Genomic DNA, 25,271 nt, shown 5'->3' with positions numbered 1-25,271 from the left:
TGCCCCACCCCTGAGGGGTGGCCGGTGGGTGGCAGGCACGCGGGACCAGGGTTCCTCTGAGGGGCAGCCGGGGTGTGTGTGGTCCCCACCCGGGCCCTGTGGCAGGTAGCTTTTGTCCCCTTGCCCAGGCCCTCCCCTTGGGGTGCCAAGCTCAACCTGGGTCCTGCAGTTGCCCCCCAGCCCCTGTCTCTTTGCCCAGAGCTCCTGCATCAGCTTCTCATACTGGAAAGAGACTGTGTCCATCTTGCTGAACCCGGACCGCCAGTCACCCTCTGCCCTCGTCAGCTACATCGAGGAGCCCTACATGGACATTGACAGGGACTTCACCGAGGAGTGATCTTGGGCCAGGCCTCGGGAGGCTGCTGGGCCTGGGCCGGCGTGGGTGAGCGTGGGTCCACGCGCGCCTCACGCCCTGCCCTGCCCGCCCCCGCCTTCCCCTGCCGCTCTCTGCCTGCCCCGGGGCCTCAGGTACAGGCTCGGTGGGAGGGAGCGTCTAGAAGCCCTTGGCCCCTGGGTCTGAGGGCCCCAGGTCATTGGGGAACCACAGTTCCCTCAAGATTTCCACCGTGAAGACAGGGGTACTGTGCCCACTCTTCCTCAGAACCCTGGGGCCCTGGCCCCACCCGGAGGTAAAGGGTCTTTAAAACTAGCTCTGTCTGAGCTCCTGCCCAGGCTCAGCTGTGGGGCCTGGGCCGGGGGAGGGAGATAGGGGCCGCCTCCCCCAACCCGTGAGCCAAGCTTGCCCTGGCCTTTGGCCCCAGGCCGAGGCCTCTGAGCCCCTGGGCAGGGGTGGGGGAGACCCGGGAGAGCTGCCTTCCCCAGGCCTGCCCACCTGGCCTCCCCCCGACCTTTGTTTTCCTTTAGCTCCTCTGGTTCTGTTTGCTCATTGGCCGCTGTGTTCATCCCAGGGGGGTCCCCCAGAAGTGGGGGAGGCCTTTTCCTCCCATCCCCTGGGGCCCAGGGTAGCTGTGCCCTGCTCTGCTCCCACCCCAGGGCAGCATCTTCTGCCTGAGCCGCCCACACAGGAGCCTGCCTGGGGGCACACCCCTGGCCCCTCCTTGTGTTGCCAATTTATTAACAAATAAACCAATTAAATGGAGACTATTAAAGAATTTATTTTAAATGACTGATGTGGACCTGACTTTTGTCCATGGGACCATGTGCTCCGTCCCCCTCTGAACCCCAGAGAATGAGAAGGAAGGCAGTTGGAGCTGCAGCCATGGCATTTATTCAGGCAGGGGACAGCAGGGCTTGGGGCGGCCGCAGCTCAAGCAGCTGTCCCTCTTCAGAGCCCAGGGACTTGGGCTTCACTCCTTGTGCTGAGGGGAAAAGGGTGCCGCCTGAGTGAGCTGCCCCCCAAGCAGCGGGCAGGGTGGGTGCCCCACACCAGCCCTCACCTTGGGGCCCAGGGCATCCCTGGTCCGCGCCCGCAGCTTGTTGGCCTGGGTTTCCGCCATGTCCGCCCGCTCCTCCGCATCGTCCAGCTCGTGCTGGGCCTTGCGGTACTTGGCCAGGTTAGTGCTGGCCTGCTGCTCCTGGCAGGGGGTGACAGAGATGGTTGGCGCCCCCAGAAGGGGCTGGCTTCTGGTCCTCCACGCCGCTCCACCACCACGGCCTGGACCCGGCCTCCTGCTTCTGCACACCCAGGGCAGGACGGAGGGGGTTGAGCCACTCCTTCCAGAGGTGCCCTTGTGCCAGACCTGGCCAGAAGGGGACTGCACATGGGGTCCCTTCAGAGACAGAGCTAGTCTTCTCTCTTGCTGGAGCTGTTAGAGACCTTTTTTCCCCACTGGAACAGTGGGGTCACTGCCCCTACACACAAAGGCATCACTGTGGAAACCACAGCCCAGAGATGGCGTGGGGTGACCACAGAGACCCTGACCAGTACAAGGCCTCGGGTGGCCCGGACCCCAGGGCACTCACCGCCTCTTCAAACTGACGTTTGTAGCTCTTGACCTTGCTCTGCAACTTGTCCACCAGGTCCTGCATGCGAGCCAGGTTCTTCCTGTCCTCCTCGGCCTGGGCAGGCAAAGGGGATGTGGGTCTCGCCCAAGCCAGGCTGGCTCCAGGGCCACCCCTCAAGGTGGCCCCAGTCACCCACCTGGTACATGAGCTCCTTGACCCGGCGCTCGTGTTTCCGCACCCCCTTGAGGGCCTCAGCGTGCTTCTTCTGCTCCGCGTCAAGCTCAGCCTCCAGCTCCCGCACCTGCGCGCAGCCAGTGGGTGGGCCTGGTGCCCCCAGCAGGCCCGCCCCACAGGGGAAGGGACTGGGAGGGCCGCACATACCTTGGCCTCCAGCTTCTGCACCTGCTTCTTCCCGCCACGGAGGGCAGCTTGTTCTGCCTCCTCAAGCCGGGCCTGTAGCTCCCGCACCGTCTGTTCTAGTGTCTTCTTCATCCGTTCCAGGTGTGTACTGGTGTCTTGCTCCTTTTTCAGCTCCTCCGCCATCATGGCTGCCTGTCGAGGAGGTGGCGTGGTCAGGAGGTGAAAGTCCCTTTGGCCTCTGCACCAGGCCCCCCCAGCCCCAGCCCAGCCTCACGTCGGTGATGGCCTTTTTGGCCTTCTCCTCGGCTTCCCGTCTTTCCTGGGCAGCCTCCTCCACCTCGCCGCTCAGCTGGGCCAAATCCACCTCTAGTTTCTTCTTCTGGTTCAAGAGGCCTGTGTTCTGGGGGGGAAGCAGAGCTTCAGAGTCCGCCTGCAGGCCGTGCCCCACACATCCCCATGACCCCTGTCCCCACCTGGGAATGCAGAAGGTTGAGGCGCTCGGTGGCCTCTAGCAGCTCCTGTTCCGCCAGCCGGCGGCTGCGCTCGCCCTGCTCCAGGGCAGCCCGCAGCTCCTCCAGCTCCGCAGCCAGCAGGGCGGCCCGCCGCTCCAGGGCCTGTGCCTGCTCGCGGAGCTCAGCCGCCAGCCGCTGCTCCTCGTCCCGCCCGGCCTGCTCCTCCTTGAGTTGGGCCTGCAGCAGCCGCGTGGCTGCCTGTGCCTCCGTGGCCTGGCGGGTGGCATGGCCCAGCTGCAGCTCCAGGTCATTGAGGTCACCCTCCATCTTCTTCTTGAGCCGCAGGGCCTCATTGCGCGCTCGAGTCTCTGCATCCAGGGAGGCCTGCAGGGACTCCACTGCCCGCTGGTGGTTGCGCCTGTGGTTGGGAGGGACGAAAGGAGGCGTCCTGGCCTGCGAGCAGAGGGTGGGCACCGGCACCACGCCTGCTCTTACAGACACACAAGGAACACTGGAGACAGGAACCCAGTGGGGAATAAGGGACTCGTCCCTCCCTGGTTTCAAGTCCCTTGTGACTGCCTGCTGTACATGAGAGCAAGTTCATGGGCAAAAGTGAGGCTCCAGAACAGACAGACATGGACTGAACCCTGGCTCTACACCCACTGTGTAACCTTGGGCAAGTCCTTTGACCTCCCTGAGGTTCACCTCTAAACTGTGGATGGTGACCCTGACCTGAGAGAGTCGTCAGGTAGGGGGACTGGGTGTCCATGCCAGTTCGAGCACAGTGGGCTTGGCAAACACTGCCTGCCTTTCTGTTTGCAGGTGGCTGGGATGGGAGAGGCTGTCGGCCTGCCCCCTACCTCAGGTTAGTGCACTCCTCATCTTTCTCCGCCAGCTTCCGGTCCACTTCAGCCTTGACCTGGGAGAGCTCCAGCTGGATCCGCAGAGTCTTGGTCTCCTCCAGCTCCAGGGCCCCCTGGGGTGCAGAGCAGGCAGTGTGGTGTGGGGGCCATGAATATGCCAGCATTGAGAGGGGAGGCCAGGGAGCAGCAGGTCAGGGTCCAGCCCACCCCTGGAGCCAGCCCCTGACCTCGGCCTCCTCCAGTGCGGCCTGGAGCTCACTCTTCTCCCCTTCCAGTGCCTTCTTGGCCTTCTCCAGCTCCTGGATGCTCTTCCCACTGAGGCTGACCTGGTCCGTGAGGTCACTGATCTCCTCTGCGAAGCAGATAGGGCACTGAGAGGCCACCCCAATGGTTCGTACTCCAACCTCTTCATTCACCCCTAATTCCAGGGTGACCCACTGCAGCTGTGACTCCAAGGGACTCCCAGTAACCCCAGAGCAGCTCTGGCCCTGGGATGGGTCATACCCTGCAGGTTCTTGTTCTCCCGCCTGAGCGTCTCCAGGGCCTCAAGAGCCTCCTCATGACTGTGCCGCAGCCGGAAGAGCTCGGTGCCCAGGCTGCGGGCCTCCCTCTGGGCCGCCTCCAACTCCCGCTGCATCTCCTCCTCCTGCCGCCGCCGATCCTCCAGCGCCCGCTCCAGGTGCCGCTGCTTCTTGTCCAGGGCCGCAGCCGCCGAAGTCGCCCGCTCCAGCTCCAGGGTCACATCCTCCGACTCTGTCTGCAGCCGCAGCTTGGCCTTCTCCAGCGACGAGCACTTGGCGTGAGCGGCCTCCACCCCTTCCTCTGCCTCCTGCAGCCGCAGTGCCAGCTTCTTTCTAGGCCACAGGAGCAGACAGACATGACACGTAGCCACAGGAGGCTGGCGAAATGACCCTCACATCCTCCCTTTCCCTGACACTCCTGTGTGGGGACGGCCTGGCTGGCAAAGCACTCACTTGGCCTCCTCCAGCTCCTCTGTCCTCTGGATGGCATCTGCCTCGTACTTGCTTCTCCACTGCGCCACCTCGGCATTGGCCTTGGACAGCAGCCGCTGCAGCTCGGCCTGGGCCTCAGCCTCCTCCTCGTGCTGCTCCCGCAGGAGGTCGCAGTCATGCCGCAAAGCCTGCACGGCATGGGCCAGCGCACTCTTGGCCTGCAGAGACCCCAGTGACCTCAGCATTGGCCGTGCCAGTGGCCTGGCACCCACCCTGCCTGCTCTGGGGCAGCCAGAGGCCGGCCCACCTTGCTCTCCTCCTCCAGCTGCCGCCGCAGTTCCTCCAAGCTCTGGGTGGCCGTGGCCTTCCCGCGGCTCAGCTGGCTGATCAGAGACTCCTTCTCTTCAAGCAGGCGGCTCAGCTCCCCTGCAGGCCAAGGGCCAAGCCAGCAGGTCAGGTGGGTGAGGGACAGCACGGAGGCCCCAGTCAAGCCCAGCCAAGCCCCTGAACTCACCACTCTCGGTTTGGAGCCGCCCACGCTGGGTGCTCGCATCTGCAAGTTGCCGCTGCAGCTCCTCCACCTTGATCTTGGCCTCATTCAGCTGATCCTCATAGGCCCGGCACAGCTTCTCTGCACTGGCCTGGGATCCAGGATCAGGGATCAGAACAAGTTTGTGACTCACAGGGCGACCAATCAGAGACTGGGACCTGAGGTCAGGAGCTAGAAGGCTGGACATGCACCCAGGAATCAACAGGAGAGGTACAACCCCAAGATCAGGATCAGAAATTCTACTGCTGGATTATGGCTTAATAGATAGGTGTCAGAAGTGAAAGGGCTGGACTAGCCCCGAGGCCAGTGGGTGGAGGTGAAGTTAGGATATTAAGGTCTTAAGTCAGCTGGGGACAGTGGTCAGAGGTCAACTGTCAAGATTAGGTGGCACAAAGGTCAGGACTGGGATTCAGGACAGGAACAGAATCATGAACAGGTATCAGGTCAGAATTCAGGGGCAAAGGACTGAGTTGACCTCTGCAAGTTGGACGCTGAGTCAAAAATCACCTGGAGTCAGGGCGTAGTTTAAGGAGGTAGGCTTCAAGGTCAGGACTGGTGTGGGGTTTGGGCCGGGCACCAGGGGAATGGGTCGGGGTCAGGATCTGACACAGAGTCAGGACTAGTGTGGAGTCGGATTGGCACAGGGTGGTCAGGGGACAGAGGGTGGGGTCAGCTGCTGGAGTCAGGACTGGTCTCGGCAGGATGGGTATGGGATGAGAGCTGAGGTCAAGACAGGGTGCTAGAGTCGGCTCAGAGGTCAGGATCTGGAAGGAAGCAGACACCTTGCCACGAGCCAGAGTTTCCACACTGGCGCCCAGATCATCCACTTCCATGCGGAGCTCACTCTTCTCCTTCTCCAGCTTCTGCCGCACCCGCTGCAGACTGTCCACCTGCTCGCCCAGCTCGGCGGCGCTCTCCGCCTGCTTACGCCGCAGGGCAGCCACCGTGGCCTCGTGCCGCAGGGCCGCCTCCTCCAGCTCCCGGCGCAGCCGCCCCAGCTCAGCCTCGCGCTTCCGGCAGCCCTCGCGCTGCCCCGCGGACGCGCCGCCCGCCTCCTCCAGCCGCTCGCTCAGCTCCTCCAGCTCCCGGGCCGCCTCTGCCCGCTGCTTCTCCACGCGGGCCCGGGCCGCCCGCTCGGCCTCCAGCTCCTCCTCCAGCTCCTCGGCCCGAGCCTGGGGTGGGCAGGCGGCGGTGTCACCTCCGTGGGCCTCGGACCCCGGCCCCGCCCACCGCCATCCCCCACCCACCTGCAGCTCCTTGATCTTCTTCTGCAGCTGGGCCCCCAGGAGCTGCTCGTCCTCCACCCGCAGGTTCAGCTGACTCAGCTCAGAGTCCTTTCTGGAGGTCACAGGGCGGGCATGACTTCCACCGGCCGGCCTGGGCCCCTCGTACCCGCCCCCAGCAACCCCCTGCCTGAGGCACTGGCCCCTGAGCAGCCCTACGTGCCCGCACCCCTGAGCTCCCTCTGAAGCTCGTGCCTAGAGCCTGGCCCTTGGTCCAGGGAGGGCAGGACGCTGCCCCTCCACCCTAGTGACCCACATCTCTCAACCCTCCGCGTTTAACCTCTGCAGTGACACAGAACTGACACGTCCAGGGGGGAGTGGAAAGTTGGGTGGGGGCTCTGGGGGCCCCTGCAACCCTCCCCACACTTACTTCTTGAGCTTCTCCTCCAGTTGCTGCTTGTCCTGGGCAGCATCTGTCACCGACTCCTGCGTCAGTTTCAGGTCACCCTCGAGCTTGCGTTTGGCCCGCTCTGTGTCCATGCGCAGCTTCTTTTCTTGCTCCAGGGAGCACTCCAGCTGTGGAGCAGGACAGGGTGGGTGGGACCTGCCACCCGCCCAGCTGTCCCAGCCCCCACCCGCCCCCGATGTGGCCCCAACTCACGTCCTCCACCTGCTGCTCCAGCCGGAGCTTGGCCTTGGCCAGCGCGCTCACTCGGTCCTCCTCAGCCTGCAGGTCGCCCAGGGCCTGCTGGTGGGCCTCCTGCAAGGCCTTCTTCTCCTTGGTCAGCCGGGCCACTGACTCGTCCAGCGCCGCCATCTCCTCTGTCAGGTTCTTCACCTGTGCCGGGGCCAGGGTCACCATGGGGATGCCCCGCCCCTGCTCTGGTGTAAGCACCCGTCACCCCATGTCACAGCTACTGCCCCTTCCAGCCAGGGACCCTCGGGTGAGTCACTTCATTCCCAGACTCTTCCTCATCCTTAAGGGATGATTATAGGGTCCCCCTCAAATCACACTGAGGGATTAACGAACAGATGCTCACAAAGCCCTTTGCCAAGGGGCCCAGGGTGAGAGATGGGGAGATGCCAGCTATTTTTGGTATCAACAGGTGTTCAAGCAGCTCTTTCCTAGTCCCGGCTTCCTCAGTGCGCACCTGTGAGGACCTGAATAAGCTGAGCCCCACCTTCCCCTCCTGTGCAACCGAGTCAATACCCCCAGTCTGTGACCTGCACGGGCTCTCATGAGGATTTAACGAGAGAAGGCATGTGAAGGAAGGCGCCTGGGGCACACGGAGTGACCGTCACTAACATGTGCTGAGCACCTGCTATACGCGAGGCACAGTGACGAGGGCTGGCAAAGGCTGGTCACACACTGAATCCTCAGCCGCCTTAATGGGGGAAGTGCTGCTATTAACCCCATTCGACAGATGAGGAAATTGGGGACCACAGAGAGGAAGAGACCGGCCCAAGGCCACACAGCAGGGGCACAGGGGGCCGGCCCACACCTTATTCTCCGTAGCCTGCTTCTCCTTCTCGGCCTTGGCCAGCGTCAGCTCCAGGTCATCAATGTCCTTCTTGAGCTCGGTGCACTCGTCCTCCAGCTTGCGCCGGCGGGCGGCCAGGTCAGCATTCACCTCCTCCTCGTCCTCCAGCCGCTCGCTCAGTTCCTTCACCTTGGCCTCCAGCTGCACCTTGGACTTGATCAGCAAGTGGCAGCGCTCCTCGGCATCCGCCAGATTGTCCTGCTCCTGGAGGGGGATGTAGGGAATGGGGCAGAGTCAAGGCAGCCCAGGGACACCAGGCTAGACCCTGCAAAGGAAGTTCATCTGTTTGTGCCAAGGTCTGACACATGCTCAGCTGGGCTCTGGGACCAAGGAATGCCGCCAACCTGCGTCTTGGCCCTGAGGAGTTCAGGTGTGGTGGGTAGAGGGCCAGACGGGGCAACTAGAGGGGGACATTAGACAAGCTGGGCAACAGGGCAAGGCCCAAACAAGGGCTCTGGCAGACAAGCCCACAGCCAGCTCTGCCCACCCCAGGCTGAGGGGTGGGGAGAGCCTTGCATGGCCCTGGGGTAGGCGGCGGGGCAGGGGAGGGGAGGGGGGCTCAGGTTCCCTGCCACCTCCCCGCTTCCTCACTATCTGGCTGCGCAACCGTCTCCTGTTCTAGCAGGTGAGTTTGTGAGCACAAGCCTGGCCGTCTTCCCACCAATGTCTCTCCAGAGCTTCCGGGAGGCCTGATACTCCAAGTATTTGCTGAAGGAAGGAATGGACTCGGGGATCTTCCAGTCCCTGCCCTCTGCCCTCTGGTTATTACTGTTCCCTGCTGCCTGGGCTCCTGTGGCCCTTAACCAGAGGGGGAGCATGGGCCTGTCTCAGGGATGGCAAGGGGGGGAGGGCTGGGAGATGTGGCTCCACTGCAGTGTCAGCGGGAAGCCACGTGGCACGGGGCCATACAGACAGTGGGTGGGGGGCTGCACATGGGCACGAGCCCACAGGTGCCACTGGAACAGGAAGAAAGACCCAGGTAAGGCCTGAGCACCCAGAGAGCGCCAGGCCCGCCCCGGCCGGGGTCCAGTGGTATTTCCTCAGAGCAGCCTGGGGCTAAGGGTGCCAGGGGGCCTCAAGGGGCAGAAGGAACCCCCGCCCCTCCCCCACTCACCGCCTGCAGCTGCAGGGCCAGGTCGTTCTTCTCCTGGGTCACGCTGACGTGTGTCTCCTCCAGCTCCTGGCGCTTGGCCTCGGCAGTGGCCAGGGCCCCTCGCAGCCCCCGCAGCTCTGCACGCAGGGCCGCCAGCTCCTCCTCAGCCTGTGCCGAGCGGAGCAGTGGCTTCATCTTGAAAAAGAGCTTCATCCATGACCAATTCTTGACAGCATTGAAGGCACGGATGTTCCACTGGATGGTGAACAGGGCATCCCTGGGGAGGGGCAGCCGGGTGGCCCGCAGACTCAGTGTTGTCCCCTTCGTATAAGGGCCCTGATGTTCCCTGAGCACCTACCCTGCTCCAGGCACCGCACCAAGCACTTAAGCCCGTGAGCTCGTTAACCTCCCCAACAACCTCTCAGGCAGGTCCTAATCCTCTGATTTTTTGTTTTTTGTGGGTTTTTGGGGTTTTGTTTTTTTGTTTTTTGGTCTATTTAGGGCTGAACTTGCAGCATATGGAAGTTCCAAGGCTAAGGGGTCAAATCGAAGCTACAGCTGCCAGCCTCCACCACGGCCACAGTAACACCAGATCTGAGCCGAGTCTGCAACCTAGAGCACAGCTCACAGCAACGCCGGATCCTTAACCCACTGAGCGAGGCCAAGGATGGAACCTGCGTCCTCATGGATACTAGTCGGGTCTTAATCCACTGAGCCATGATGAGAACTCCCTAATCCTCTGCTTTAGAGGTGAGGTTGAGGGAGAGGCCCAAGGTCACACAGGTCTGCCAGCGGGAGCTCATGAGCCCTGTCCTGGTGGGCCCTGCAAGTGTCTTAAAGACACCAGGGGTGGTAAAGCCACTGGGCTCTTACATAAGGTCAGACTGCCTGGGCTCACGCCCAGCCTCCCACCTCCCTCTGCTCGTCAGCTGACCGGCTCCCTCTCTGACTCAGACCCCCCTTTGATGAACAGCACCTGCCTTTAGCACTGTCCTGCACTTGAACCAAGAGAAGGTGGAATAAAGTAGCTTGTCCAGGGCACTTAAGTCTTAGAAAACACCAAATGTCAGAGTTCCAGTCACGGCTCAGGGGTTAACGAACCCACCTAGCATCTGTGAGGACGTGGGTTTGATCCCTGGCCTCACGCAGTGGGTTAAGAATCTGGCATTGCCATGAGCTGTGGTGTGGGTCACAGAGGCAGCTCTGATGCTGTGTTGCTGTGGCTCTGGCGTAGGCCAGAGGCTACAGCTCCAATTCAACCCCTAGCCTCCATATGCCACAGGTACGGCCCTAAAAGACAAAAAGACAGGAAAGAAAGAAAAGAAAAGAAAAGAAAAGAAAAGAAAGAGAGAGAGAGAGAGAGAGGAAGGAAGGAAGGAAGGAAGGAAGGAAGGAAACACCAAATGTCGTTATTACCACTCTGGGCACATTCTGAGATGGCCTGGAGTAGAGACAGGTTCTCTCCCCACCCCTCTTTTTTGGGGGGGGGGGGCCATGCCCATGGCACATGGAAATTCCCAGGCCAGGGATCTAACTTGTGCCACAGCAGTGACAACACTGAGTCATTAACCACTAGACCACCAGGGAGCTCCTCTTGCCCCAATTTTTGAGGTGAAAAAGTGATGGCTGGAGGTTGAGAGGCACAAAATGGAGCTTTGCCCCTCGAGAGGCACCCAAGCAGCCAGTGCGTGAAATCTGACCTGCAGGACAGCACGAGAGGCTTCAGAGAGCCCAGCGGTCCTGTGAGCTGGGGGACAGTGGTCATACCCCTACCCCCGTGTCCCTCACCCTCTTCCCACACCCACCTGCCTCCAAGCAGGCGCTGGTATTCAAGACGCATGAGGCGGCCCCGGCCCCGAGCCTGCAGCAGCGTCAAGACCTTGGCCAGACGCTGGTCCCGAAGCTCCTCCAACACACCCAGAAGCCCGGCCTTGAAGAACACCTGCGGTGGGGGGAAGGGGTGATCATCCATCGCCTGCAGGACCCTGCGTGCTGTGACTGCCCACACCCGGGTCAGCATGCCCATGGCCTTGTGCCCCCACCTTGGTGTGGCCAAACTGGTACTGGGAGTGGTCGATGTCCAGCGAGCCCAGCAGCTTCTCTGTGGCCTTCCTGCTGTCCATGAAGGTGTCGTCCGGGATGGCACTGGGGTTCAGGATGCGGTACCTGGGGGGGGGGAGCAGGGAAGGGCTGGTGAGGAGGGTGCTGGCTGGGGAGCCGAGGACTGAAGAGGCTGGTGGGGGGAACAGGGGAGATAGTCCTGGGCCTCTCAGGGCTGGAGCAGAGGCTCCACGAGGGCACCCACTGAACAGGCCGGTGAGGAAAAGCCTTGTGACACTGGGGTTCTGGCCACGCTCTGCTTAAAAACCTGGGACAGCATTTAAATGCGATCACTAGTTTTAAGTTTTTTAAGAGGATGCAGTATTTACAAAAGGTATATAGCAGGTGTATAATTTTTAAATTTATTATTTTTAATCATTTATCATTTTTTGGAAATGCAAAAATAATGTAAAGAAGGTGATGTGTCACAGCATGTCACCAGCTGAAGAACCACTTGGGAGGGAAATCTAATGAACCAGAGCAAGGGTTCCAGCACACCCACTTCTGAAGTGGACACACGTGCACAAGTGCACAGGGCCGTGTAGGGCAGGTTGTTGTGACCACACTGTGAAGGCTGAACCCTGGAAACACAATAGGTTCCTTATTAGGGGACTGATTAGCAAAGCGCCGTTCACTAGACCACGGGCTATTTCACTGCTGGAACAAAATGGGCAGTGCTACAGTCATTACATTTATCCAGAGCCATAGACTGCACCACACCAAGGGGGAACTGGGATGGAGATTCTGGACTCTGGGTGATGACGACGTGTCACTACAGGTTTATCAGCTGTAACAAATGTCCCACGCTGGTGGGAGATGCTGGTAACAGGGGAGGCCGTGTGTGTGTAGGGGCAGGGTGTCTGTGGAAAAGACACCCACCGCTGCCGGAAGTCGGTGTAAAGCAGCCTATTGGGGAATCCTTGGCGGCAGATCCGGATCCCCTCCAGAACCCCATTGCAGCGCAGCTGGTGTAGCACCAAGAAGGCATCCATGACTCCTGGACGTGGAGGGGTCAAGGAAAAGATTAGAGATCAATGGACACAACTCTGTGCCCTCTAGAAAGACCAGGAGTCCCAACACAGGGCTGACCCCCTGTGGAGGGGAAAGACGCAGCTTCTGGCCTGCCCTGTGCCCTCCCTCCAAGGTCCCTCCACCCCAGCAACCCAGGCCTGGGGTGACTACCTGGGGTCTTGTTCTCATTGGGGACAATGCAACGGACAAAGTGGGGCTGTGTGGCCCGCAGATTGGTCATCAGCTTGTTGAGGTTCTCCTGGGGGTGGGGAGAGGGGAGAAGGCACAGAGGGCAGAGAAGCCGAATTGGAAACCGCAGTGGATCAGCCCGTTAAGGACCCTGCGCAAGGTACCTAAGCGTGACTCTGCGTGGCTGTCCTTTCACTCTGCTCCTGATGACCCCCTGCCCTCTTCCGTTTGACTGGGTCCCCGCCAAAGTCTTTGTTCCCCCAACCTCTCCCCATCCCTCCCCTGGCCCCAGGGCTAAAACCCCATCCCCCCAAACCCTGCCCAGGCAGCGTGGGGACGGGAAGCAGCACAGACTTGCTGTGATGTTCACGTGGAGAGGAGTTAAACATCACTGCAAGTCTTAACGGCCGCCCGCCCAGGGTGCAGGGGACAGAGCAGGGAGCCGGGACAGGGCTGGAGGCTGGCGGAGGGAGGCCTGCACGGGGCCTAGACTAGCCTCACCTTGTGCAGCTGGGACACCGTCTGGAATGATGCTGCCTTCTTCCGCTTCTCTTTCACCCCAGACTTGGGGGGCTCAGCTAGGAGAGACAGGGGACCCATCACTCCAGGGGACAGCACTGAGTCCCCGACAGAATCTCAGCCCTTGGGACTCACTAGAGCAGGAGCCGGCGTAGTTCTCGTAGAGCATAGCCAAGAGCTTGTTCTGCGACTTTTGGAAGATGGGGACAACCGTCTCATTCAGCGGATCCTTGTTTTTCTCCAGCCAGCCCACAATGCTGTAAGGCACCTGCCAGAGACCAGACAGGGGCTGAGCTGGGGTGGGGGAACCCAGGGGAGGGAGGAGAGTGGTCGGGAGCTGGGCTTTCAACAGGCACCTACCACGCCCGCATAGTGGACCACCTCAAAGTGGGCCTGGTATTTGCGCTTCTTGTCAGGCCGTGGCTGCTGGAAATTGGGCGACTTCCCTGCGTGGTTGTCATAGAGCTTGGCCCGGAAGCTGGCGTCTGAGGCCTTGGGGAACATGCACTCCTCCTCCAGGATGGACAGGATGCCCAGAGGCTGGGGACAGGGCACAAGCTTTCAGGGCCTCCATCAAGCCAGCCCATCAGGGCTGGGTTAGACCCTCATTTCCTGGAGCCCCTCCCTCTGGGAGTCTTCTAGAACCCCCAATCTCAGCCATCAGCCGGAGGGATGAATACCAGACCCTTGCCCAGGAGCCCTGTCTTCTAAGAAATAAAGGAAAGTCTGTGGCTTGGCTTCCAACCCTCTTCTGCACAATTCACAGCTCTTGAGTTGTTCTCTTTGCTCCTAAGAAGTGTACAAACTCCAAGTAGCATCTCTGCACTCACTTTTCCCCCGACATGCATGTTCTCACACTTTCTCACATGGTACAGTCAAATAAAGCAGTTGAGGTGTTCCCTTGTGGTGCAGAGGCTTAAAGATCTGGCACTGTCCCTACAGTGGCTCAGGCTGCTGCTGCGGCATGGGTTCAATCCCAGGCCCAGGAACTTCCACATGCCGCAGGCTCAGACAAAAAAAAAAAAAAAAAAATCAGTTGAGTTCACATTTTGGCTTCCCACTTAGTAGCTGTGGGGCCCTCAGACTTCTCTAAGCCTCAATTTCCTAACCTGCAAAATGGGGACATGAATACTTTCAGTGCTGCTGTAACAGTGAGAAATTGTTGACCATCTAAATGTCCACTAATAGGGGATGATAGAAATGCATGAACATCACCTGCTGCGTGAACTACTGTGCTTTCTTAACAACACTCCCCACCCGAAATACACTTTCAGAGATGGGAAGGCAGGATGGGAAATACGCGTGTCCATCAGAGGACATGGACACCCACCCAGGATAAAGAACGGGCAGGAAGCAGGCTGTGGCAGGATTGGGAGAAACGCTTTTTCCCCTTTAGCTCTGATTTTTCCACTTTTCTTTGATTTTTTTTCTTTCTTTGTGATCCTTGTACGATGCAGAAATATATGGGACGTTCCGTAAACAAACACCCTACCCTGCCCTGTAGTTCTAGACAGTTTTGAGGATCCAATGAAACTATGGCTGGAATAGGACTGTTGTCAACAGTGCTGGGGTACATGCGTATGCACACACACGCACACTCAGTCTCCCTCACACCTATCTGCGCACACATCAGTCACAGCCATGTTCACTTCGATGCCCCCACACATGCTTGCACACGCTCGCTCACACACATGAGCACACACATTCATTCCTGCTCACTCACTGCACCCACGCCCTCCCTTCCAGGCGGCGACCATGCCCCGGGCCCCACCTTCTCAATGAGGTCAATGCAGGGCTGCAGGTCCAGGCCAAAGTCGATGAAGACCCAGTCAATGCCCTCCCGCTTGTACTCCTCCTGCTCCAGCACAAACATGTGCTGGTTGAAGAACTGCTGCAGCTTCTCGTTGGTGAAGTTGATACACAGCTGTTCAAAGCTGTTAAACTGTAGAGGGAGGTGCCCACTCAGTGGCCTCCTGGGAGATGGGTCAGGGAGGCCCCCTGAGGATGGGGAGTTCACCCAGGGCTCCTGTCCACCCACCCCCCACCCCCTGCCCCGATCCTCCACCCCAGAGAGAACAGAGCCTGGGAATGTGGGCCTCCTCTTACCTCAAAGATCTCAAAACCAGCTATGTCCAGCACACCAATGAAGAACTGACGGGGCAGCTTGGTGTCCAGCGTCTGGTTGATCCTTGACACCAGCCATCGGAATAGCCGGTCATAGGTGGCCTTGGCCAGAGCCCCCACAGCAAACACCACCTGGAGGCATGAGGAGGCTGGGCTAGGATCTGGCAAGGAGGGCACCCCAGCCCCCCGGCTGTCCCCACCCTATGAGCAGCTCACCTGCTCCACACTCTGGCCCTTGGTCACATACTCGTTCCCCACACGCACTCGGGGGTGCAGAAGGCCTTTAAGGAGGTCCCCACTGCTGACCCCCATCAGGTAGGCAGCCTTGTCAGCACCTGGCAGGACACAAGGGTAAGATGAGGAGGAGGCCAAGAAAATGGGTCCTGGGAGCTCTACTGGCCTCAACCTAGGGTTAAGAAAGGGAGGCTGGTCGAGGTCAAGGTCAGGACCAGCAAACCGTGCAGCTCAGGAGGGTGATGGTCTGGAACTGCTAAGTCCGGGTTTATAATCAAGGCCAGGTTAAGACTGAGGCCAAAGCTTGTGGGCAAGGCTTAGGGTTAACAGTCACGGACTAGATGTTGGCCTCAAGGTCAAGGTGATGACCAGGTCGGGCCAGGGTCAGGGCCCCTCACTCTCAGTGCCATCGGCCTCAGCCTGCTCCTCCCGTTGCTTCTGCTTGAACTTCATGTTGCCGAAGTGTAGGAGGGCACCCACGATCTTATAGCAGGCACACTTCTCATCCACGCTGAAGCCCAGGATGTCCATGGCATGCTGCGGGGGTGGGGGGTGGAGGCGGAGGGCTCAGAGGACTCTGGCTGCTCCAGGGTCCAGCCAAACCAAGGGCACTGAACCTGCTCCCCTCCCACCACAGACATACGTCAGTGGCTATGAGCTCCTCCCCGTCATCCATGTTGTCCACGGTGATGACGCCCTGGCTGCAGAAGTGGTAGTCGTAGGGGTTCATGGACAGGAGCAGCATGTCTGGGGCCGAGGGGGCCGAGACGGGCAGGTTGGCTCTGTTTGCCAGTTAGCCTTCTCCCCCCACCCCAGCGTGCTGGGTCCTGGGGGCCAGCCTGGCAGGAGAGCCTAGGACCTTCTCAAGACTTCAGAGCTTGCGTTTCTCGCCTGAACTCCCATGCCCAGGGCTTCTCCTTCTTTATGGTGCTGAGGAAGGAGCCACGGTCCCTCCATCTCATTCATCCCTTGACCATTGCTCGCAGCCACCCCTCTGGCCCCTCTGTGCTGGGCGCTGGGGCACAGGGAGGACGAGGGTCTGCCCCTGAGGGGCTTGCGAGAGAGAGGAGCTGGGTCTAGACAGAGCCAGGGCTCCTCTCTTGGTGCTGGCCGGACCTCTCTGGTCTCAGGACAGCAGATGGTTTTAAGGGGCCTGTTCCCTAACATGAGGGGGAGAGGGCTCAACAAGAGCCAGAAGTCCCAGACAAGTGAGTGGTCTTTTAGGAGCTCTGGGGCCCTGGGAAAGAAGGGATGTCACAGAGCCCAGAACAGGGGGGGAGCAGGCACCTCAGGGCCTGGCTCGATGGGGGCCAGGACAGGCCCGGAAGCCCCACTCCCAGTCAGACCTGTGGGCTCTGACTCCCGTCCCATCCGCTGCTTCCCTCACCCTGCAGCTCTGGCTTCTTCCCCGAGAGGATCTGGTAGTAGACGTGGTAGCCACGCTCACCGGGCAGCTGGAAGATTACCCGAGACTTCTCCAGGAGATCTGGGGGAAAGGGAGGCACTGGCCTAGCATCCCCTAAGTCACCCCACTGGGGCTGAGGAGGCAGGGAGGAGGTGTCGGCTGGGGGCAGGCGGGGGTGGTGGTATAGAGATGCCGTGTTTGCACGCATGCCAGCATGTGCTGAAGGGGGCTCTCCATCAGCACAGGTGTCACAGTGTGGGAATGTGTCTGTCTGTCTGTCCCTATGTCTTTGTGTGTGGCTGTCTTAATGTGGGTCTGTGTATGGGTCTTAATTTGTCTATTCACTCATCTAGACTTTCACTCCTCCACCCACAGACCACACGCCTGTCCTCCAGAGCAGTGCTGCTGGTGTGTGTTTGCACGTGGGCCAAGTGGGGCATGAATTACGACGTCCCCTGCCCACCAGCTGCCTGTGCTTACCTATCAGGATCTGGCCAAGCATCCCGAGGTGAGGAGTGCTCAGTGCTGACGGCTCCTACCTGGGGATGCGTGGCCAGGGCAGCTAGTGTCTGTGCAGCAGGTCTGCGTCAGGTGGGATGGGGCGACAACCCCAGTGAGGCAGTGGGGGAGGCTTCCAGGACAGTTGGGGACTCCAGGGAGAGGTGAGGCTGGGGCAGGAGGGCACAGGCCTGCCCTACGAAGGGCCAGAGAAAAGACTTGGGGTGGGAGGTGGGGGTAAGGGCGTAGTTACAAGGAGCCTGACTGGCCAAATAAAGATTTTGTCTCCATCTTCTGGTGAAAGGATCCAGAAAAAGGTTTTAAGCAGGAATTTTATATGGTCAGCTTAGTATCCAAGAAAAGACCACTCTGGCTGGAAAAAGGTTAAGCAGAGGGATGAAGCCTGGGAGACCACATGGAGGCTGGGGGGAATGTTCCAGGCGAGAGGTGAGAAGGCCTGAGCTGGGCAGTAACCAGGGGATGAAGAGAAGCACCTGGGACAGGTGGGAGCCCCATGGACATGATGACGGATGCTCCGTCCGAGGGGAAAGACTCAGGCTGGGGCCTCTTTCCGCACCCCCGCCCTGCCCCACCCTGTCCTACACTCACAGCTGTCAATATCCGCGGATGCCAGCTTCCCAGAGGGACCAAAGTGAATGCGGATGAACTTGCCCTGTGGGCAGAGGAGCAGCCTCAGTCGGGGGGCCCAGCCAGCGCTGCTCTCTCTTCTTCCAAAGGCTCCCCCACCCTTGTGTCTCCCAGCAACTGACCCCGCTCCACCCCTCCCAGCTCCCCCACTGCAGCCACTTACAAAGCGGGACGAGTTGTCATTCCGCAGGGTCTTGGCATTGCCAAAAGCCTCCATGGCAGGGTTCGCCTCAATGATTTGATCCTCCAGGGTGCCCTGGTGGTGGCGGGGGGAGAGGTCTTTCAGCCCATGGTCCTGGATCTCAGCCCATCCCAGAAAACCTCTGGCTGGGAAGGGGAAAGGGCAGGGGTGTCCCCGGGGCCTCATAATCGTTGCCTGCCCCACTTGCACCAGCCATACCTACCCCAGTCTTTGTGGCCAGAAATTGCTGGGAGGAGAAGAAAGACAACATTAGAGGCTGTGAGGACTCGGCAGGCAGGGAGAGAGGGGAGGAGGTGGTGGTTAGGAGGACAGTGAACGTTAGTCACCCAGATGTGTAGCCCCCACCCCACTCCCCATGCCTGACCCTCCAGGGACTGTTAGAAGGAGAAATGCTGGAAAGTGGAACAAGCATGGCCCTAGTCAGGGGCTTGAGGCAGGGGCTATGTCTGGGGGGGTCTCCTACTCACAGCACCTCAGCTCTGTCTCTGGCCTCCTCCGTATCCCTTCGTTTCCCACGCCCCAGAAAGCGAGCCTGTCCCAGGCCCTAGAGATTCCTGACTAAAACCTACTCCCTGTCAGAAGCCAGCTCCAATGTCCCCTCCTCCAGGAAGGCGTCCCTGTTGCTCTGAGGCTGAAAGAAACCTCCTCTTGCCCAAATCTCCTTACATCTCACCTCCTCCTATGACTGCCTTTCTTCACATTTCTCTGTTTTATCATGAGCTGTGTTTTCATTGTACAATTGTACACCTACTATTAGTCAAAATAGTCTGGCCAGGTGCATATTATTAGCCTAAATGCAAATGAGGGAACTAAGACTCCAACAAGCAGGAAACTGATCTGCTCAAGGCCACACAGTAAGTCGGGAGCCATGCAGACACTGAGCCCAGGCATCCTGCTGCCCACGATGCCGAGAGCCACCTGTATGTCTCCTCTAGAGGGACTTACTGAACAGAGGGGACCCTCCCACTGCCTCATCCCTATCTTCCCTCCATTTCCCTTTCTTTCTCTTCTCTACCCTGGATCCCAGCTGCCTGGGGAAAAAAAAAAAGGGGGGAGAAAAGGAAAGAATGGATTCTGATGTGGCGGGTGCCATGATACCTATCCCATGCCAGGGAACTTTGTTATTCACTCACCTATAGGGAGCCCAAGACTTAACCCCACCCCCCACCCAAGATACTGCTGTAGGGACAGGTGCAGCAGGGATGGCAGGAGGCCCTCCCCTGAGCTCCACCCCACATGCTCATGTCCAGGGCAGATGTGGTCATATTTGGGTCCAAAGGGAGGGGAGTTGATAAGGCCTTTATGCTCCTGTGGGGCGGCCTTTCTCTCCACCCCTACCCTGCCTGACAGCTCCCATGCCACCACAACTCCATGATGCAGGGCTTCTTTCTGCCCAGGAGCCCACTACCCCCACCCATCCTAGCTGCATCCCTACCAGCTCCCTGCCCTCCATTCCTGTCCCTGGACCAAGCCCCAACTTTCTGCAGCATCCTCAGAGACACTTTGAGAATTTGGAAAACGGAGTGGCAGGGAGGGAGGAAAGAGTACCAAAAAGGCAACAGCAAAAACAAAACAATAAAAACAGCCACCACCACAACAAAAAAAAACAAAACAGAAACAAAAAGAAAATACAAGAAAACCAAATGGGGAAATAGAAAAGAAAAGAAAAAAAAAAGAAAGAAAAAAAGAAAAAGAAAGAAAAAGAAAAAAACTTTAAATGGAAAAAAGAAAAATGCTCCAGAATAAAAGCAAGGCTCGACAAGACCAGGAGTGGGGGCTGTGTAGGAAGAGGCCATGGGCTTCTGGAAATAAAAGGCAACCAATTTTGGGGGTGAGGGGACCCAAGCCGATCTCTGAACAGTTGGCCTGGGGCTAAGAATGAATTTTGTACCCTAAAAACAAAAACAAAATAAAACACTGGTCCCCCATTGCTTCAGGAAATTTCAAAAACCATACAGAAATCACAGGGTACAAAACTGCCCCAAAACCTTGGCTGATGGGAATGCCAAGTACCCTTGGCTCTGGTTGACCTCTGTATAAACTGTGTCTTTGGTACATGAAAACCAAAAAAACAATCACTTCTTGGTAGATAAGCAGCCTATGTGGTAAGTGCTTTCAAAATATGAAAGTCATGATGGAAGGGAAAAATTATATAAAATGTTTAGGAATAACAATGGCATCCCACCCCTCTGTGTTATGGATGGGAACAGCGAGGCAAGCCTGGAACTATGCCGAACGGTGTGACCAAGAATGGCCACAGCCGCTCCGATCAAGCCTTGCTCAGGCCAGAGTCTACCACCAGGGTGGGAGGCTTAGGCAGGGCTGGAGAAATCAACTTTTTAAAAAGGGGAAAAAGAAAAAAAGAAAAAAAGAAAAAAAAAAAAAAAAAAAAAAGGAGAAAGAAAAGAAAAATAGTGAGAAGCAGCAGGGAGCAGCGCCCGCATGGGCGAGTCTTACGGCCTTCTTGCCCGGCCCGTCTCCCAGGGCGGCGACGATGGCAAAGTACTGAATGACACGCTTGGTGTTAACCGTCTTACCGGCCCCCGACTCTCCCCTTGGGCGACACAAACATGAGTCACAAATACCCACATGGCTTCGCTAACTCCTCCCATCCCCCAGCGCCCTAGCCCTCAGGCAGGGCTCCTCTGCCCTCCTCGCACCCACGCCGGGCTCCTAACTCAGGAGTCCCCAACTCAAAACTCTGCAGAGACAGATCAACCCTCAAAGGTGTTGAGTTGTTTACAAAACAGGCCAGTATAGACCATCCCGGTGAGATGAGAAAACACATGATGATGCCACTGTTTACGGAGCACTAACTTACTGCCAGGCGCGGAGCCAAGTGCTTTACCTATACTGGCTCATTTAAGCCTCAGAATCGGAGCCAAGTGCTTTACCTATACTGGCTCATTTAAGCCTCAGAATCCCTGTAATGCAAGCACCATTATCATCCCTTTTCATAGATAAGGAAATGCGGCTTAGAAAAGTTATGTAGCTGTTTCCACTGTGTGCCAGGTACAAACATTAACTTGCTGCCTCCTATAGCTCTGCGTGGTAGGTAAGTAGGATTGTTCTAACTTTATTGATGAGACTCAGAGGCCCAAGGGCACCAGCAGGAAGTGGACACAAGAGAACTTAATACAGATCTTTCTGGTTTCAAAGGCCTTGCTCTTAACTACCAGGCAGCGCGCGCGCACACGCGCGCGCACACACACACACACACACACACACACACACGATGTCCATGTTTGCTTGGCTGGACATTGACTTGGTATGTAGGAATGCTACCATGTTCCCAAGAGGACAAAGAACCAGAAATAAGATTAAAAAATGAGATGGTGAGGAGAAAAGGGAAAAGGCTCTCCCCATGCCCCTTGAATCAGAACTCCCAAATGATCAAGATGTGAGAAGGTTCCATGCCCTGAGGACAGGGGGCATCAGGACTAGTATCCCTTTCCTGCCCACCACCCATAACACATCTGCCTGGGATGGGGGCCGAGAAATGCTCTACTTTTAGCTTCACCTGGGACAGTGGCTCCATGTGGTCAAACCCCTGCCCTAAGCACTTTGTATTTAACCTCGGGAAATGATTTTAGTTCCACTTCCCTCCTGCCAGGTGGCCAGCATTTCCCACCCCATCCCCAGAGCCCCACACTCACGTGATCAGCATGGACTGGTTTTCTCGGTCTGGAGGAAAAGGGAGGAGATGGAGAAGTTAGCCAAAGTGAGGGACCAGCCACAGGTGGAGCGCCCTGGGAAGCCTAGGCACTGGGACAGCCCCTCCACCACCCAGGGCCGGAAATGGGAAGGACCAGGGAATGGGACCTTCAGACTGCAGTCCGGCTCCCACTTGGGGAGACAGAATGACTATGCTAGAGTGTCCAGCAGCATCAAAGGGACGGCAGTGCAAGTGGAGAGAAGGGGGTCCAAGAGCCAGGGGAAGGGTCTCAGGTGAAGGAGAGGAGCCAAGGAAGCCCTTACTGCGCAGCATGTCATTGTAGGCATTATCTGCCACCGCATATATGTGGGGCGGGGCCTCCGAGCGGCGCTTTCCCTTGTAAGCAGCTACCACAGAGGCGGTGTAGACCGGGAGCCATTTGTAGGGGTTGATGGTGACACAGAAGAGGCCCGAGTATGTCTGAGAAGAGAGTGTATAGATGGGTTGTTAGAGGCCAAGTTCCCATACCCAGGCCCTAACCCTCACAAAACAGTGACCCTTGCAAAATGCCCCCAAGGAGCCGCTTAAGGTGCCACGCCACACCCTCTGTGGCTGTCCTAGCCCCGCCCTAGCCCTTACTCCCGCCCTAGTCCGTGGCCCCACCTTCACAGCCCTGTAGCCCAGCCTCTTTGCTGCTGCAGCTCCTCCCCAACACTCCTGAAGCCAAACCTCCAGCCCCGCCTTAGTACCGCCCCAGCCAGTGGCCCCGCCTCCACGGCCCCATGACGTCACCTTACCCCACCTCTAGCCCTGTTTCCCCAGGCACGCAGCCCCGCCCCTTCCTCACCGTCCCGTCCCACCAAACTGTAGCTCTTGTCCTAGCCCCGCCCCTGCTGCTATGGCACCACCCCACCCCACCGGTGGCCCTTTCACGGCTCTTGGCTCACGTAGATCATCCAGCGAGCATAACGCTGGCGCAGGTTGTGCAGTACGGCTGCCTCGTTGAGGTGCGTCATCATGGCCATGTCCTCCAGCAAGTCGAAGCGGGGCGGGTTCATGGGCTGCAGCTCAGCTTCGCGAACTGTCAGCACCTGCCAGGAAGGACATATAGGGGGTGGCAGGTGGGCAGGAACCAACTGATCTTAGCCTCTCACCCCCTGTAGGCTCCCAGACCCCTTCTCATACAGAGTGCACTGGCCAAGAGCTACAATGGGGCGTGGGGCAGAGGAGTTAATTCTGGGAAAAGAGGGAACCAAACCTTCTGGTCTTTGGTCTCCACGTTGACTCTGCCCCCAGCAGCCTCGGACTTGACCTCAGCTTCCACGTAAGCATCCTGTTCATCAGGTATCCAGACCCGCTTCTTCCCTGGGTTTCCAGAAGAGCATGGGGGCTTTGAGGGAGGCTAAGGCACATCCAGGGACTGGGGACCCTACTGGGTCCCGAGCCATGTCTACAGAGCTGAGTCCCTCCTAGGAGCCCCTCTATCAGGGCACAGGACCACTCAGAAAAGATCCTTCCAGACCCAGGCTCCTGGAAGGGCAGAGTTGGGAGGGTCCCTAGAGATCTCAAAGTATTCCCTGATAGAGGTAAGAGTCCCTCACAGCCCTGGATTCCACACTTGGGTTCAGAGTCCTGCTACTGTTGTATCTGGCCTGTGACCTCCGGTAAACTCATTCTCCCTGGGCCTGTCCCTCAAAAGTAAAACATGAGCATCTCTTTAGTTCCCATGTGGGGCAGCCCTCAATATCAGGCACTTAATTCTCAGTGGGTTCTGCCTCCCCCATTTCACTGAAGATGCAAACCCAGGTCTTCTATCTTGTGCTTCTTCCTGCCAGGCCAGCTGGCCCCAGAGCTCCAGGGAGCCCATATTTCACTGTAGTTAAAGGCACAGACTCAGGCTGCAGACCACCAGCTTCTGTTCCCTGTCCTGCTACTTATTAGCCAAGTGCCTTAGTCAGATCTAGCTATAAAACATACAGGCTCCTGTGTTAAAATGGAGATCCTCCTGTTAGGAAATTGTTAAAAATTTCAAGATGGTGGTAGCAGCGTGTTAAATCAAGCATGCAGCCTCTCTGAAGGCGGTGCCCTGTGCAGCGGCAGTGGTTGCACAGCCATGAAGCGGGCCCTGGCCTCCGCCTCCTCAGGTTGTTGAGATGATGCATGGAAAATCATCTGCTCTGGGCCTGGCACACAATAAGCTCTTAATACACACACATTGCCTATTGTTATTATTGTCCTATGAGCAAACCAGGTCATAAATAGTAGCCTTGATTCCTGTCCCTAATAAACAGAGGCTTTGGCTCTATGGAAAGCACTAAAAATAACTCCAGCACAGGTTTTATGAACATGTGGCGGCAGTCTGCGCTCATACCAATTACTCTCATCTCAGAAACCTCAGGTTCTAGCCATGGGCAGAGGCAGGTGATAGTGTCCCATTTTACAGAGGAGCAAACTGAGGCTTGCTCACAGACACACAGTGATGGACACAGGGTTCCTGGGATTTTTATCCTCAGGGCTAAAGCTGTCAGGCCAGCGTGCTCCTTCAGACCTGAGCTGAGTGCGACTCCTCCTCCCTGTTGGTCTGAGTCCATAAGGTCTTCTCTGTGGCTGCGCCTCCTCCGCTCTCACTTACCATCCCACAGGACAGAGTGCACCTTCATCAGCTCCTGGTAGCCCTGGCGGAGGTAGCGTGCAGACTCCCCAAGTTCACTCACATCCATCATGGTAGTGGCACTGAGAGGTGGAGGAGGAGGCACTAGAAATCTTGGAGGTTCCAGGCGGTCCAAGGCAGCAGGCACTGGAAGGTGGCAGTGACAGGGGAACTGAGGGACCAGGGGCCCCAAAGGGGGGCGTGATCCAACAACCTATAAGACCTGACAGTAGGTGATTCCCTGGGGCTCCCCACCTCAGCCTCCCTGGTGAGCCCCCAAGACACACACACACACATACACACATACACCCTCCAACACCAGAGCATCCTCTCCCACAGAAATGGAGAGACTTGTGCCAACCCACCAGCACCCTCACCACCAGCCTGTGTGCCCTCCCTTGCGCTCCAGCTCCAGCCCTGATCACCCACCTCGGCACCACGGTGAGGGCTGGGAACTGGGCTACCCCTTTTATTGCCGCCGTCAAGGTCAGCGGAGGAGAGCTATGTCAGCAATCTCCACGTGTCACAGCCCCCCCAGCCTGGCCACAGGACACAAAAGGCAAATTCCCTTTTATCTCCACCAGCACGGCCCCTGGGCTATTTTTACCTCCCATTGTCAGGGGATCACAAAGGCGGAGAGAGACACTCACTCCACTCAGACACTGGGAGGGTGGATTCAGAGACCAACAGGGGCAGGGACAAGGCAGTGAATGATCTGGGACATACGAGGTGCCGGGAGAGAGAACTTGAGTCACAGGGAGCCCGACGCACCCAGAAAAGGTCCACACCCCCAGAAACAGACAGCAAGGAGACTCAGAGAGGGGGAAACCCAAAGTGCACTCTGGGACTGTTAGGTCCAACCTCCCTTATACAACCAGGGAAACTGAGGCCCAGTGACAGACAGGTACTAGCCAGGTCTCACAGATATGCAGTGGCAGAGACGAGGTCAAAAAGAGAAGCAGAGAGAGGGGGACACCCCTCTCCAGGCCCCTGGATGCTGTCCCCCGCAACTGCCCCCCCCCACCCCACACACACACACCTCTATCCCCAGCTCTCTGGGGTCCCCCAGGGAAATCACACAAGAAGAAAACTAGAC

The 25,271-nt window shown here is 58.2% G+C and overlaps 2 protein-coding genes and 1 non-coding gene across 9 annotated transcripts in view; 1 reads left to right on the top strand and 2 right to left on the bottom strand.

Moving 5' to 3' along the window:
• Positions 1 to 1,126, top strand: part of TRPC4AP (transient receptor potential cation channel subfamily C member 4 associated protein) — an 82,641-nt gene extending 81,515 nt beyond the window's left edge. Inside the window, exon 19 of one of the 2 annotated variants that reach the window (XM_003359957.4) lies at positions 200 to 1,126. In XM_003359957.4, the coding sequence (XP_003360005.1) occupies positions 200 to 337 (138 nt within the window). In that variant the 3' untranslated portion in view covers positions 338 to 1,126. Of the gene's footprint in view, positions 1 to 169 lie in introns of both variants that reach the window. The other variant, XM_013985291.2, reaches the window with a different exon arrangement.
• On the bottom strand, positions 1,096 to 24,618 carry MYH7B (myosin heavy chain 7B). Of its 6 annotated transcripts, XM_013985290.2 has the most exons (40): positions 24,158 to 24,263; positions 22,784 to 22,890; positions 22,473 to 22,616; positions 21,849 to 22,005; positions 21,527 to 21,554; positions 20,328 to 20,424; positions 18,073 to 18,096; positions 17,832 to 17,924; positions 17,630 to 17,693; positions 16,505 to 16,603; positions 15,761 to 15,864; positions 15,516 to 15,654; positions 15,100 to 15,218; positions 14,866 to 15,015; positions 14,531 to 14,701; positions 13,120 to 13,299; positions 12,895 to 13,027; positions 12,742 to 12,818; positions 12,223 to 12,310; positions 11,920 to 12,037; positions 10,983 to 11,106; positions 10,746 to 10,882; positions 8,962 to 9,217; positions 7,809 to 8,051; positions 6,968 to 7,144; positions 6,737 to 6,882; positions 6,331 to 6,421; positions 5,866 to 6,255; positions 5,048 to 5,174; positions 4,841 to 4,959; positions 4,555 to 4,751; positions 4,085 to 4,434; positions 3,808 to 3,932; positions 3,578 to 3,693; positions 2,739 to 3,135; positions 2,540 to 2,665; positions 2,287 to 2,457; positions 2,102 to 2,206; positions 1,924 to 2,019; positions 1,096 to 1,535 (listed from the first exon to the last, which is right to left on the bottom strand). In XM_013985290.2, the coding sequence occupies exons 1-40, from the start codon at positions 24,246 to 24,248 to the stop codon at positions 1,308 to 1,310; spliced, it is 5,904 nt and encodes a 1,967-aa protein (XP_013840744.1). In that variant the 5' UTR covers positions 24,249 to 24,263; the 3' UTR covers positions 1,096 to 1,307. The 6 variants fall into 6 exon arrangements, with proteins under 6 accessions (XP_013840744.1, XP_020933207.1, XP_013840742.1 ...); XM_021077548.1 differs by lacking the exon at positions 20,328 to 20,424 and adding an exon at positions 24,605 to 24,618 and having other exon boundaries at positions 21,527 to 22,005; positions 24,158 to 24,322; XM_013985288.2 differs by lacking the exons at positions 20,328 to 20,424; positions 22,473 to 22,616; positions 22,784 to 22,890; positions 24,158 to 24,263 and having other exon boundaries at positions 21,849 to 21,936.
• Positions 12,579 to 12,658, bottom strand: MIR499 (microRNA 499). Its single transcript, NR_035381.1, has one exon. It is a non-coding gene; the product is annotated as a microRNA 499 (primary transcript).

Source organism: Sus scrofa, chromosome 17 (genome assembly GCF_000003025.6).
Source record: "Sus scrofa isolate TJ Tabasco breed Duroc chromosome 17, Sscrofa11.1, whole genome shotgun sequence".
NCBI classification, from domain to species: domain Eukaryota; kingdom Metazoa; phylum Chordata; class Mammalia; order Artiodactyla; family Suidae; genus Sus; species Sus scrofa.
Note: the sequence above shows the minus strand (reverse complement) of the source record. Positions and strands in the feature narration are given on the sequence as shown.